This window comes from Anopheles maculipalpis, chromosome 2RL, assembly GCF_943734695.1.
Source record: "Anopheles maculipalpis chromosome 2RL, idAnoMacuDA_375_x, whole genome shotgun sequence".
Classification (NCBI taxonomy): domain Eukaryota; kingdom Metazoa; phylum Arthropoda; class Insecta; order Diptera; family Culicidae; genus Anopheles; species Anopheles maculipalpis.
Window position 1 is genome coordinate 50,900,338 of NC_064871.1, and position 15,535 is coordinate 50,915,872.

The window sequence follows — 15,535 nt, forward strand, 5'->3', positions numbered from 1 at the left end:
CTGCAGAAATCCTCTCAACGGCTCACGGTCCACCGCCGTCATTTACCCGTCCATTATCCCATTCGTACTAGTCTGCTAAATTTACCTGGGCCCTGGCTATGCTATCGTATGCGGCCTTAAAGTCGATCAAAGGATGGAAAATTTGAACTGCTGCTCCGCCATCTTCGCCAAGATCTACAGCATGCTGAAGATGATCTGGTGAAGACCGTGATACCCCTGTGGCAGTTATTATTGTTAAAAAATTAGAGGTTTTGGACCCCAGGAATCAATTTTGCCTCTGACTTGTTGGAGTGTTTTATTTCCTTTTCTTACTGTAAGAACCGAGATTATTTAAAAAAAATATCTACAAAACTCGTTCATAGTTTAATTAAATACACCTTTTATTTTAGAGGAAAATTAAAAAAAAACAATACACTGTATGCAACTCACATAACAGCTAAACTGAACCTAGGAATCAACCGGAAGTGTTCCACGTCGTGTTATGTCTGTTCTCCTTTTTTTGCTTAGAGTACCATCAAACGAGGAGCAATATTCATTGCCATCAGCTCTTGGAATAGGAGTTTTGCCGCGTATGGTAGTTTCACCTGAGATATCTGCAAAATAAAACAAACAATTTGGTCAGTACATACTTGACCGGTGGTTTCTAGCCTGGAGTTGTTGGTTTGCCCTCTTACCTGAGTCTTGTTTTTGCAACCCTTGCACTCGAATGTATTGTTCCTCAGATTAGCGATCGCGATCAGTCCACAGAAGTTACACACGTGAATTCGGTACGGATCGGATACCTCAAACAGACGTTCGCGCAAAAACTGTGCCGCTCCGTGTGAAATTTGACAATCACGTTCCATCTCACCGAAACGAAGCCCACCATCCCTGGCACGACCCTCCATCGGCTGTCTCACTAGTATCTGCACCGGGCCACGGGCACGCGAGTGAATCTTGTCATCCACCATATGCTTCAAACGCTGGTAGTACGTAGGACCGAGGAAAACCTGTGCATTGATCTTACGCCCCGTGTGCCCATTGTACATGACCTCGTTGCCACGCAGATGGTAACCGTACTCCTGCAGGAAGGTGGATATCTTTTGCACGTTTACCGCATCGTTGAACGGTGTCGCGTCACCAATTTCACCCTTGTTCGAGCCCAGCTTTCCCTGGATGCATTCGATTAAATGCCCAATTGTCATACGCGACGGGATAGCGTGCGGGTTGATAATAATGTCCGGCGTAATACCCTCGCAGGTGAATGGCATATCCTCCTGGCGGTACTGAATACCGCACGTACCTTTTTGTCCGTGGCGCGAGGCAAACTTATCTCCAATCTGCGGAATGCGCACGGAACGCACACGGATTTTGCAGAACTTGTAGCCCTCGCTGTTTAATGTCAGCATTACCTGATCGACGATACCGGTTTCGGAGTTTCGCAAAAAGGTCGAACCATCTCGCTTGGTGTACCGTTTCGTCGTACCATCCAGATCGTCGTCCGTTTCGGGCAGTGTGATTGTCTTGCCAATCACCACATCATCACCGGACACACGCAATCCGGGCGCAATAATGCCGTCCTCGTCCAGCTTGTCGTACAGGGCGTTCCGCATGCCCTGACACGTCTGTCGGTTAGGCTTCTCGAACTGCTCCTCCTGATCGCCGATACGCTTGCTTTCCGAATCTTTGTATGATCGATAGAAGACCGACCGGAAGAATCCACGCTCGACAGCCGATGCGTTGAGAATAACACTGTCCTCCTGGTTGTAGCCGGTGTAGCAGAGAATGGCCACGATCGAGTTAATACCGGCCGGCAACTCACGGAACCGAAGGTACTCCATCGAGCGTGTCGTTACGAGCGGTTTCATCGGATAGTAAAGCACGTGGGCCAGTGTGTCCATCCGCACATGGAAATTGGTGATGTACACACCCATCGCCTGCTTCCCCATAGCGCTCTGGTACGTATTACGCGGGCTCTGATTATGATCGGGGAACGGAATAATGGAGGCACAAACGCCCAATATCATTGCCGGATGGATCTCGCAATGCGTGTACGTCGTACAGTACGCGTATTCCTTGTCCTGCTTTAGATCGTACGGTGTCATCGCAATCATGACCGTTTCTTCCTCGAGCGTATCGATGTACTCGACCACACCGGACGCCACCAGCACCTGCCATCCGTAGTTATTGTAGTCACGGTCTTTCAGCATGTCAATGTGATTTTTACGCAACAGAAGCGATCCATTTTCCACGATCAGTAGTGGCCTACAGATACGCCCCGCGTCGGTGTAGATACGAATTTCGCGATCACGAATGTCCCGAATCATGGATACTTCCGACACGATAATATCCATCTGTCGGCGAAGCTTTCTAAGCGTTGCCATCAACTGTTCCGGATCACGATGAATGCCAACCCAGCACCCGTTCACGAAGATTTTCGTTGCATCGGCAATCGCCGATGGTGCAATTTCTTCCAAATTTTCCATCGACCACTCTTCCAAGAACTCCAGAATGGGTGACGGTTGCGAACCGACGGAAATGTAAGCCATCAGTGCCAAATTCTTCACCAATCCGACAGCCGCACCCTCGGGCGTTTCGGCCGGACATATCATGCCCCACAGGGTGTTGTGCAGCTGACGTGGCTTTGCCAGCTTACCGTCACGTCCGATCGGTGAATTAACGCGTCGCAAATGGCTCAACGTAGAAGCAAACGTTAGCCGGTTCAAGACCTGTGATACACCGGCCCGAGCTTGATGAGCTTTCTTCTGGTCGCCCCAGTTTCCGGTGGCCAACGAGTATCGCAATCCATCCGTAATAATTTTTGTCTTGATCGCCAACTCGAGGTTAAAGTCTTTCCCGCGGTCAATAAACTTCTGTGCGTACATTCGTACCTCTTTCATCAGATTTTTAAAAAGCCCACGGAACAAAAATGCCAACAGTGGACCGGCTAGATCCAATCGCTTGTTGCCATAGTGATCACGATCGTCCAGCTCGCGACGACCAAGCGCAGCCAGCAGCAACCGATGCACCATGTAACCGAGGAAGTAAGCTTTTTTCGTTTCACAAAAATCGGACACACCGACGTGGGGCAACATTTCCTTCTGTAGGATTTCCTTTGCGTACTTGATACGCTTGTCCTTCGTGACACCGGGTCGGGCACCGCGTGCACCGATAAAGTTAAGTGCCACATTCTGTTCCTGCACGACGAACGCTTCGTCGAGCGAAGGTTTTACCATCTCCATCATTTCCGGATCGTCAAAATCGTAGATAATGTGCTCGAGGATGTCACGATCGGCGACGAACCCGAGCGCACGGAACACGATCATGATTGGAATTTCTTGCTTCACGTACGGCAGGATTGCTATCACACGCTGCCCAATCGCCGACTTTTTTATGCTCTGACCACCCCTGGCCATCATGTTAACCCAGAGTGTCGAGGTGGGCCGAGAGCTATGCTCCAGACAGGAACGAATCTCCGTCTTATATGCGTATTTACCATCCTTCATGCTGAACACGTATACTGTATTGGTGGCCATCTTTTCCTGTGCGATCAGCACCTTTTCCGAACCGTTGATAATAAAGTAACCGCCCGGATCGAGTGGACACTCGTTCAGCTCGGTCAAATCACGATCCGTTAGCTGAGACAACAGACAGTACGTGGAGCGCAACATGATCGGAATCTTCCCGATGAACGTTTTCTGATGCTGCGTCTCGACCGGATCCTGCCCCTCGACCAGCTTTGTCTTGGTAATGTCCACATACAGTGGGGCCGAGTAGGTCAAATTGCGGAGACGTGCTTCGTTCGGCATCATGGGCGATGGGGAACCATCCTTTTCCCAATGCGTCGGTTTCGATAGATAGATCTGGTCGAACTTCAGTAGGTACCGTGTGGGATTTTCGATCTCACCCGACGAATGCTGCGCTTCCGCCGTCAGCTCGATGGCCGGCGAATCTTCCACGATCCGTTGGACCGACATTTGGATAAACTCGTCAAAGCTGTCCAGCTGCTGCCGCACCAGACCCTTCTCATCGAAGTATGCGTTGATAACGATCCAACATGCTTCCTGCCACAATTCGTGAGAAATCTCCTCCGGATCTTCCTCCTCGAAATGATCTACGCACACACACGCCGCGAACAGGGAGAAAGTTATGAAATGTGGACGCATTAAAATTGGGTGGATTTCGACCGAAATTCCATCGCAAACACGTACCTTCTTCATTCTCGTACATGGTGAAATGGGTCCGAAATAGATTTGTCGGTCTTTATTTACTTTTGGTAGCGATAAAACACGGCACAACGCTGATCGACCGCTTCACTACACTCAAATTCGTCAATGGCGTCGGCAAGAAATGCTTTTCTTCTTCATTTTCGGTGTGTTGTTTGTCGGTTTTTTTTCTGTTTGTCTGTCAAAATTGTATGAAGGAAGTATGTGTTTACGTTATCGAGTAGAAATCTGCCAAATGAAAACAAACAACGTACGCAGCCATGGCGCGATTTTAAAAAAAATTACCATATATTTTGAATCTGTTTTACGTAGTATTTTTTTTAATTTACATTTTTATATTTTATAAAAACCTACTATCATTTTCGGTTAACGAGCAGTCTTATTGCTTGGTGCCTGAATCCAGTGTCGGGTCAAGCTACTTGGAACCTGTAGGCGGGCTCTAGACGACGAGGCAGCCATCGACCACTAGCTCTTTGAAACCAAAAAAAAATCGGTAAAGTTTAGTAATTATACTATCTACACGCGTGCCTTGAGACAGTCTCTCAGCATGTCCTCAACAAGCTTTTATACTCGACCACTACCCAAGTTTTCAACTTCGTTATACAGCATCTTAGGCGTTCATTCGAATCATGTCGTCTAAACTTGTCTCACCATTTCGCTATGAGCATCGTTCCCAAGACCGTAGTGAGGCGATATTGGAACCAAACCGAGACTCAAACTAAGACTAACCAAGACTAAACTAAGATTCATCACATCCTTGAAGTATGAAAATTAAACTCAATCTACCGAGACATTCGAGTATATTCGTATTTTGCTACCCAGTGACGATTACGACTCTCTGTACTAACAGGTTGGCTGATAAGTCCCCGGTCTAACAAAGAAAAACACATTTTTTTTTGTCAAAATTCGTTTTTATTATTCAACATAGTTCCTTTCAGAACAATACGGCACTGAACCGTCATAATTAATTAAAAAAAAAAATAGTTCCCTTCAACAGCGATACAACGATTATAACGACCTTCCAATTTTTTTATACCATTTTGGTAGTACTCCTTCGGTTTTGCCTCAAAATAGGCCTCAGTTTCGGCGACCACCTCTTCATTGCAGCCAATTTTTTTCCCTGCAAGCATCCTTTTGAGGTCTGAGAACAAGAAAAAGTCGCTGGGGGGCAGATCTGGAGAATACGGTGGGTGGGGAAGCAATTCGAAGCCCAATTCATGAATTTTTGCCATCGTTCTCAATGACTTGTGGCACGGTGCGTTGTCTTGGTGGAACAACACTTTTTTCTTCTTCGTTCTTTTTTCGTTCGTCAAGCAACCAAAAGTCGCTTGACAAAAGACGCTCTGTCTCACAAACTAATTGACATACCGACGTCAAATTTTGACACGAGTCATTTGAAGGTTGGTGCTATATAAAAATAATATGCATTTAATACTAGCGGCGCATTCTATGTGTCAGACCGGGGACTTATCAGCCAACCTGTTAGAAACAGGACTCTACATTTCAACAGGACAAGATGTACTTTCTAAATGTTTCTTTCATCGCCAACTTAGAATGAACTTGGTTTTGTCGTGGATAAAAAATTTCATTAAATTGCAGTAAAATGAATCGCTCTGTACAGCATTTTTTCCTATCAGGACTGCAGAGAAGGTTTAGTTTAGGAAGCTTTGAGCCTTTCGGCTGCATTCGTTTATTTTACTGCCTGTCGTACGTTATAAATGTCGAATTGTTTTACCTTATACTCCATGAAATAGGTTGGTTGCTTTACAAATAATAATTAGGTTTGTTGGATGATGTATCTTGTATCAGAGAATGTCGTCAATGTTAGTAGGTATATTGTAATATGTTAATTGTTTGGCGTATCCGTTGCACTCTGTATGAGGATGTTGGACAGTTATGAAGACACCGCACTAACTGCATAGTGGAGGCGAGGAATTATCCATCAATTAGCTGTGAGTTAATCGTGTGCGACCTATTCGCAGTGAGGACTTTATGGGGAGAGCCTACTTTTCGCCAAGCTTTAGTGGATATTTTAATTTTAAACTTGGAATCCAGCAAAAGGAGAGTTCAGAGAGTTTGAGGAGTTCTTCAAGTTGTTGGCTGTATGAGTTTCTAGATTTTTCGCTCTCGAGAGCTCTGATCACACTCACAGCGCTATCTGAAAATGATAGGCGATAGGTTCGTCGGTACTATCTATTTCATCTGTCCTAACAGAGCTGTAACACTGGAATAGTTGAAATTCAGTTTAAGAGAATCACCTGAAAATAGCTATATATATTTTTTAATTTCAGTTCAAAGTCGAAACTAATTATATTTCAATTCATAAATTTTCTCAACCATCCAGAAACTACTCCGATGAACTTTATTTTTTCACAGTTTATTGTTTACCCTTCGCGCAGTTGTTGTATCCATACACCGGTGTATGTGGGTGTGTGTGTGTGTGTGTATGTGTATGTGCACAACACACATTGTCACGGTTGTGAAGTTTGTTACTTCGCGTTCCCTATCACCAACACCGTACACACGCAGCACTCATCATTCACGCACGGGCGACACGCGCATCCGCGAACCTCTCTATGTATATGTGCCACACGTGCGTCTGTTTTATCGATTCATTCTATTGTTCTCTCATAAGATGTAATGGATGTCTATGCCATGCCTTGATGTTTCACTGATGTTCTTCATATTTGTTCAACTTTCAGCTTCATTTTGTAGCAATAGCATCGACGATCACGCTGAACGTCGGCGTGTTAGTAATTGGTTTGCATTTTCTTCGCACGTTTTGCCTTGTGTAGTTTATTTCTTCTGCAGCTGATCGCGGCTTCACAATACAATTTTCTAGTATCGTTAGTAATAAAGTTTTTCTTGTTTTTTTTCCTTTGCGTTTTGCATTTTACTTACGGCTGTTCCAATTTACACACTGTTTTCCCTTCTTCTTGTCCTGACTGTATCAGTGTCCTAAATTTTTTTGTGTTATAAGAAAGCCTTTAATCTCAGAGCATGTCCAAAAAACATTAACCAAACCACAAACTATAGACAGCTGGAAAAAAATAAACAGAAACTCGCGCCTTGCTGCATCGCTCCAAGGACCTTCCTTGCTTTACTGATAAAAACGAACAAAAACAGAAAACAGAGCTTTACTTTAAATCTACTCTTATCTCTTTTTGTGTGTATTCTGATGATAGTAATGGGTTTTTCACTTTTTAGATTTAGGAGGGCTGTGGAGGATGAAAGATGCAAAGGCTTCAAAACACTCACATATTAGAGTTCCCGAAGCTGCCCGATCTACACATAACTTTTTATCACCTTTTTGTTGTCCTCACCAACACACGCACCACAAGATGATCTAAAGCAGTAAGTGTTGTGCTTTGTTGTCGTTTAATTACTTTCAAAATTACAAGTCCTTAGGATGGTGACTTTAATTTGCAGATCGTCCAGAGTAATTCTACTGTTAGTAAGCCCATGCAATCCGTTTGAAATAGTACTAAAAAAAGGTGATGTATTACTACACTGCAGCAGTAAGTGTTGTTTGTTAGTTTTCCAACCTTAAGCCTACAATTTATACACATTAATATTTATATGCATATCATCTAGTATAGCGGCTAGGAAAAGGAAAGACACACGCGTGTAGGAGAGAAGGGGGAAGGGAGCAAAAATGGAGGAAAAGCGACGATTTGGCTAATGACGTAAAATATTGAATGCAGTAGAATAGTCGACTGTAGAGCAAATCAAGCAAAGTGTTAGGATCCTCTCTCCTCTCCTTAGCAATTTCTTTCCGCGAACAATAGACCCATTTCAGATTTCGATACAGAATTCTTTTTAACAATATAATGAGCATCGTGAAAAACATGTACTTAGCGGAAAGAATAAAGAACCAAGCAGTAATTGTTGACAAAAGAAAACAATAATCGACAAGAAAAAATCGATCGTGTAGAAAAGTAGTAGCGATCGGAGTGGAGTGAAAAAAAAGGTGAAGAAATAAAACAAAAACAAACGATTATATAGAATCAGGTAAAAAATTTCTTACAGGGCTTTCTACTATAATAACACAACATATATCAATTTGTCTAGTGTGACTTAAAAGCTAAAATCTGTCCCTTGTTTCCACCGTACACACACACACACACACATACACATACACATACTGCCATATTGCCTTAGTAAAAAAAAAGTACGAAGTGTGTAATACATTAATCAAACGCATATTGAACTAAACACTACTGCGGAAAGAACGTGATAAAAATTGGAGAGCCCACTACACAAGCATACAACTAAACCAAATAATCGTGAATGAATGAAGAAATATTTTGAAATTCAACCCTCTGCACTTAATAGCTCCATTTTGTACAAAAAAAAAGGGTCAAATTTGTTGCCTCGATTCTCCCACGAGTAACAATTTAAGCTGCGATTCACACAGTGGTGACGAACATCCTTAGAACATCCGAAAGTTGATTTGAAATATTCGTATTAAAAAACGAATTGCCATTCGGAGCCTTATGCAACCAGGTAGACATGAATCCTCCTGTTAGCAGTCGCCATCTGATTTTGAATGAAACTGTACATACTTTAGATAAGGACAAAAGTATGCACAAAAACAGAACAAACAATGGAGTAAAAATGCCTTCGTAATCTTCGAAGTGAAACGTTTCTGCCAGCCGCGCCTGTTGTGGTCGTTACTACAATTCTTCAAGTGTACAACAAAACACGATCTATTGGGTGGTCCTTATTGCTGAACGCGTTTGTCTTCTTCTGAATGAGAGGTTTGCCAAATTCTAGCAGTGTTAGTGTTGTCACATGTGTATTTTTACTGTGACTATCTACTACGATGATGCTGTGTCTACCGGCTGATGTATGTATAAACGCATAATCCTCATCCCGGCGGCCGCGCGCATTCTCAATGTTTTGCTCTGTTTCTTTTCCTTTACACGTTACAAAGGGTCTATTAGTCTATATTACAATCGAATAAATGTGTGTTACTCAAAGTGTCAACTCTTTTCACCTTTTCATATTCTATATGTATTTTTTCGCCTTTTTTCATTGATCTTTTCAGTTTTTTGACCTCGTTTGCGCTTGCTCTTTTTTTCTGTTTGTGACCAACCACACAACCAGCGGCTTTTGTGTTTGCTTAAGGAATATAGTTCAGTAGTTTGCATTCGCTTATTCGGGTTTTCACACGCTGCTGTGCTTTCTTCTTCATTCTAGTTCTCTCTTTTTTCAGTGTTGACTTTTCTCGTTCCGATGTAATATAAGCATGGTTTTTATTTTGGGTGTTTTTTTGTTTATATTTTCTTTCCACGTTTTGTTAGTAAAATATATTTATATATATATATGCAAATATGTATAGTATTTTTATATTTTTATGTATATGTATATTTATATACGGATTAGATTTTTCTTCTTATCCATTCATATTCATATATCCCCATGTATCATCTTCGTCATACCTTCTGTTTCATTATCTACTTCGTGTCTCCGCAATCCACCGCACTACTCTTTACCCTTCTTCTCTACAACTAATTTCAAGCAGAGCCAGTAAAAAAGAATTGAACAAATACACAACAAGCACACTTCACACACACACACACGTACAACACGTACACGTACGCTTTTCCATCGCACACACACACATGAAGAATTGCATTTAAACGTTACTCTTTTGTTTAAACTTTGTTGTCGTTGGAAGATGTTCGCTTTTCAACAATTGTTTGTCTTTATCGATTGATACCATCCTCTGAACACAATACACTTTGTGTACTCCATTTTCACTTTAGATGTTGATCTGAAAGAATAACTCCCGGTTTCCATTGTGGCAAAATCATCTTTGTGTAAAGAAGATTGATTTAGCTTGTGAAGCATCCTCGATTAGACTATCATCTCACTTCGCGTGCCCCTGTTTAGTGCATTTTAATCGCATGTTTACTTTTCGATTTAGATTACTACTAACCGAGTAGAGCAGAGCAAAAGAATATACCATGATAACAAGCATTACACCGACAGAAATTTCTTTCGCACAATTGACACAAAGAGTAACAAAGAAGAAATTGTGCTAGATGGATAGATATGTGTGTGTGTGTGTCATGGATCATATACCACAAATTTTAAACGATACAACAAAACTTCATACTAACAAGAGATAACAACAGATAAAACGAGCACGACATGGCATCGTTTAAAGAACAACAGAACAGACGATTTCAAACAAGGGAGGAAAATGGTAAAACAAATAAATTTGCAGCAAAAAAGGAAGATAAAAAAGAAACGTTCAAAAATCAGAATAAATCAACTAATTCGATCCAAGTTCGATCATACACACACACACACACACACACACACAACATGGTATAACCCCGTGGAGCCGAAAAGGTCAAATAAAGCGGCATATTCTGTTTTACTATTTACATCAATGAAACTAGAAGTTAATGATTAAGGCGTATAGAGTAGTGTCAAACGATCAGAGAATTATGTCGACCGTACACTTTCACGAAGAAAAACCACGTAATACTCTCTGCACTCGCTCTCTACTACCTGTGTTCGACTGATGAGCATAAAGATTTCACGCAATATAACAGAGATAACTAGCTAATTGCTAATCAAAGCGAACCTTTTATTTCCTTCTGTACACATAAGCACTCGCACACAAACACACAACACATAAAAAGCGAAGAAAAAGAGTTCAAAAAAACCATTCATCGAACGTGTTTGTTGCTTATCAAACCCAAATCAATATATCTCTCCAGAGCGTGTATGCGTTTGTATATTGCTGACTTATTTTGACTACGGATATTATACAGTTGGGTAAAAAAAAGAAAGAAAGAAGAATAATAAGCGTGCTAATGTTTCTACACCAGGGAGTTTGGGGTGTTGTGGGAACAGCGTTTTAAATCAACACAAAGTGTGCATGGATCACGCGCGCGCAATTTCTACGTTCCTTCCTTCTTCACAGCTACAACAGTAAAAGTGTATACTGCTGCAACAAACACACACACGCGTTTATAAAACATTAATTTGCATATTCTTTACATGAATAAAATCTTTAGGATTTGATTGTTTAAGAGTTGCATTATCGAAACACACGCACGCACACTCAGGCACACAGAGACAATGCGCAAACCGCTTATCACTATCCTTGTGTTTCGCTTAGTAGGAGCAGCTTCCCTTTAAGGAATCAAAGAACCAACGCGCTTGAATGTATGTGCGCCTGTGTGCGTATGTGTAAGCGCGAACTACGCGTTTAGCATGTATGTATGTGCTTGTATGAATGGGTGTGTGTGCGTGTGTGTGTGCGCGCTCGCGTATTAGCCGTTTTGCAATGTTTCTTCATTCGCATTTTAATTATTCTTTCTAGATTGTAAAGTAAAGTGTGTAACGTGTTGTGTTCTGTGTATCCGTATGCATGTAAGTGTGTATATGATAATGTTGTAAAATAATTCTACTCTCATAATTATTTTTCTTAACGAAAATACACACCCGCGCGTGCTTGCTCGTAGATGAGTTAAAGGATTAGCTGAACCTTTCTGCCATGTTTTTTTTTTTGTTTTGTGTGTGTGAGTGGGATATCCTTTTTTGCCAGCAAATGTATGTATGTGTTCGCCTTCTTCTAGTTACTAAAATTTGGCGGTTTGATGCCTTAGCCTTCTTCCCTCCCCTTGGCATATGTAATATACGTTTGCTCTATACACACCGGGACACGACGACGATAGCGATAGTGCCCTTTCCCACGCACGCACGCACGCACGCACATTCATTTCCCTTGCACGTGCTCGCTGTCGCTGTTCTGCCTTTTTTAGTATCGTTTGCGCTGCGGTTTAAAATCCAGTTACGCTCGTCAATGTTTCAAAATACGAAGAATTACGCTCGAAGGACAACAGCGTCGCACAGCGAAGCAAAGCACTGGAAAAGGAAAGGTTGCGGCGTGCGGTTACCATGCACATTTAGTAAAGTATTGAAAAAGAGAGAGAAAACGGTGTGTACCGGCAGCGCTTAATCATTTTATCGGAAGCTTCATGATAATAAGAATTTCTCCACCTCTATTGCTGTTCTTTCTCATTCATTCATTCTTCTCTCTCTGATTCAAATACTGACACAGCACGTGAGAAACGCGACGATCGGTCGAGAAGAAAATGCTACGAATTTAACGCGACACATATGACTGCATATGCTTCTTAGTGGTGGTGGTGGTGGTGGTGTTGTGACTGTAAAGACTTGGTGACCGGTGCTGCGCCGCCGCACGATGGATGCTGCTGCACTGTTTTGTGACGAAAACTATTACGATACGATGGCACGAAGGGTGTTCAAATTTTCTGAATCTTTTCGCCAACTACGACGGGATTATTACGCCTAATTTCTGCTGCACCGAGTTCTCGGTAATCGAACGAACATTCGTGCTTATCGCTGTATCGATGTATCGCGCAAAAGAGACCTCCACATCGGCACTCGAATCCTGAGAGTGGACAAAAATAGGAGAATCGCAATTAGTGCCAGAACCATAGCGAGGGCTAGTTACGCCACACCGGGACAAGAGGAGATGTACTATGTAATAGTAATAGGCGTAAAGCAGTTTCAGAGAAACAATGTGACATGACACGCATACTTACCGGTTAATCCTACTTTCTTACGGCAAGTTGCACAACGGTTCTTCTTCTTCTTGGCGTCATCCTTATCACCATCTTTGTCTTCGTTATCAGCTATGGAACTGTTATTACTGTGTCCGCCAAGGCTACCACTGTCCTCAGTGTTAATTTTCTGAAAATGATACAAAAGCATAAATGCATTACAAAGATGTTTGATTTACAATTTATTAGTACGATCGAATTAGGTAAACTTTATAGCACAGAAGCTGCAGGATTATATCACCAACAATATATTAAGAAATTGGTTTACCCGTTTCCTAACATTCACAACTTCACCGGGCACGGGCATGATCGTTTTCGTTTTCGGCACCGGCAGTGCTTCAACTCTAGATTCTTCGGTGCGAGTACAGGAATGTCCTGTCTCCTCACACGATTCATCATCAAACGACATGTTAAACATTGTACGTCGGTCTGCTTCTTCCGAATCACTGACCGAATCTTTACCGAACAATAAATCGTGCGGTTCGTCATCCAGCACCTGCTGCTCTTTGTCCAAAGCGGAACAAGGTTCGTTGACCAATTCAATTTCATAAAAATACTCATCTTCATCATCAATTTCATCTTCTTCTTCGTCAATACTTTCATCAGAAAAATTATCATCATAGGCAATGATTACACCATTATCGGAAGATCCATTCTCGTTCTTTGACAAAGAGAAGGTAAAAAAAAACGAAAAGTAACATGAAAACTTGAGCAAAACGGTAAAATTATGCATTATTCGGAGAAATGGAAAACAATTTAAAGGATCATAGTGCTATAGTTGGTAGCGTTAACTTGAGCTTAAACTAAAAATTCTACCAAAAAATGTACATTAACCTATGCCGATTTCATTACAAATGACGCAAGTATATTGGATTCTATCTGAATAGACCTGCTTCTTTGCTACCATGTTTCGTGTAATAAAATAGTACCATTTATTAATTATAATTGTTAGTCTCGAGGGATTTGCAATAGCAAATTTAAGTCAAGGATGGTGGAAATGACAAAGCCTTTCGGGTTTATAGTTCTTCTTCTTCTTGGCTTAACGACCTCTGAGGTCACGTCGACCATCGAAATGACTTACTAGACCACGTAGTTGGTTAGTGCCGATACCACGTAGTTGGTTAGTCAGTCCTCACTACGGGGGGACGGTCCGGAAGGGATTTGAACCCCGGTCCTAGCGTTTGAAGACCGGCGCCGCTGGCACCTACAACACCGGGGCGCCCAGGGGTTATAATTAAAGAATGGAATATTGATCTTAATTATCAATTCATTGGGATGGTCCAGTGACAAATGAAAGTCACATTGGCGCCGGTCTTCACACGGCAGGATCGAGGTTCAAATGCCATCAGGATCGTTTTCCCGCAATGATGACAAAATATCTGACATACATGGTATCACTTTTCATACATATCATACAATCCTTTTCATTATTTCTACGTCTGAGTCTATATTAATTACTGACGATTTTATATTGATTAGTCCTATTTTTGCTTCTTTAACTGCTTGAATATGTACATTATTATACAAAGAAGAATTCACATGCGCAAACTACTCTTTTTAATCTTGTGACACCGTGTTACTAGTTTAGGCAAGAAGTTCTAGCAACTCGGAACCATAATTGCTTCTATTAACAGCAATAAATACAATGAAAAATTCTTTTACAAGACCGTGAAAGATCGACTTTATCAAGACTGTGAGTGTTTGAGGTTTTATGATTTTGATATTTTTCGTGCGAAACAGTCGATTTTTGTCCAATATTCCAGGTAAATTTCACAAAACATGACTTTTTTTAATTTTATGGCAATAGGTCGAGAATACAATATGGCTCTCTAGGGTAGACATTTGTTTGTTAGCGATCTTCATTACTTACATCCTTGTCCGAGCAAAATAGGGCACTGTGCACGGTAGGTTGTGCTGTGTAGGTAGCGGAAACTACCGGATTGTTGGCGGAAGCGGCACAGGACGACGCCGATGGCGATGCGGCTGATGCTGAAGCAGAGGCTGAAGTGGTTGTTGTGCTGATACTACCAATGCTGTTGGCAAAACTTTGCGATGTCACGACGGGACGGATGCTGCTAATTGAGGACGCTGTTACCGACTGGCCAGATGCAGGTGTTTGAGGTGCATTGTTGCTGGAAGGCGTACTGCTAACCGGTGGCTGTTGCTTCTTTCTGAGCAAATCCTATTCAACGTGGTACAACAAATTATGCGTTATTCATTTTAAATCTATATCTCTTTCTTATGAGGGAAAGTCGGGCTACTTACTTTGTAGCAAACTGAACATAATCCATCCTGTGCCGGATTACCGTAGAACCCACATCCAGATCTACACATCGGCTGCATTGCATTTGATTCGCGCTCCATCCTCTCCTGGTCCACACCAGCTGTTCTGCGTCTCTGGTGGTCCTCTCTCCACGCACTCCCCTTAAACCCCGTGTGTAAGCAGTAGCAGCAGTGGCTTCTTTGTTGGTCGTGCTCTTGCGTGCTCGCTAGCAGCAGCAGCTACTTCTCCGACGACCGCGAACGATTAAAAGCGCAATTTTGACTTCAACAAACCGTGTGGCACGGGTTTGTTAGCACAATGTACATGCACGCACCGAGCACAACACACAGACCGTACACCGACGATCACCGATAGAAACAACACTTTTCAATCAAGGATTTGTGATCACTAGAAATTTCCTTTCACTCTCAATGTGAAATATATGGTTACTTGGA

At 42.2% G+C, this 15,535-nt stretch overlaps 3 protein-coding genes across 4 annotated transcripts in view; 1 reads left to right on the forward strand and 2 right to left on the reverse strand.

Annotated features, from left to right (window-relative positions):
- LOC126558700 (probable G-protein coupled receptor Mth-like 5) overlaps positions 1 to 15,535 on the forward strand; it is a 200,865-nt gene that overhangs the window by 78,748 nt on the left and 106,582 nt on the right. The window lies entirely within an intron of this gene.
- On the reverse strand, positions 477 to 4,344 carry LOC126556816 (DNA-directed RNA polymerase II subunit RPB2). Its single transcript, XM_050212335.1, has 3 exons — positions 4,191 to 4,344; positions 675 to 4,093; positions 477 to 593 (listed from the first exon to the last, which is right to left on the reverse strand). The coding sequence occupies exons 1-3, from the start codon at positions 4,207 to 4,209 to the stop codon at positions 504 to 506; spliced, it is 3,528 nt and encodes a 1,175-aa protein (XP_050068292.1). The 5' UTR covers positions 4,210 to 4,344; the 3' UTR covers positions 477 to 503.
- Positions 12,314 to 15,235, reverse strand: LOC126558436 (AN1-type zinc finger protein 6). 2 transcript variants are annotated; one of them, XM_050214453.1, is made up of 5 exons: positions 15,083 to 15,235; positions 14,688 to 14,999; positions 13,086 to 13,478; positions 12,800 to 12,947; positions 12,314 to 12,645 (listed from the first exon to the last, which is right to left on the reverse strand). In XM_050214453.1, exons 1-5 carry the CDS (start codon positions 15,179 to 15,181, stop codon positions 12,497 to 12,499), a joined length of 1,101 nt encoding a protein of 366 aa, XP_050070410.1. In that variant the 5' UTR covers positions 15,182 to 15,235; the 3' UTR covers positions 12,314 to 12,496. The 2 variants fall into 2 exon arrangements, with proteins under 2 accessions (XP_050070410.1, XP_050070411.1); XM_050214454.1 differs by lacking the exon at positions 13,086 to 13,478.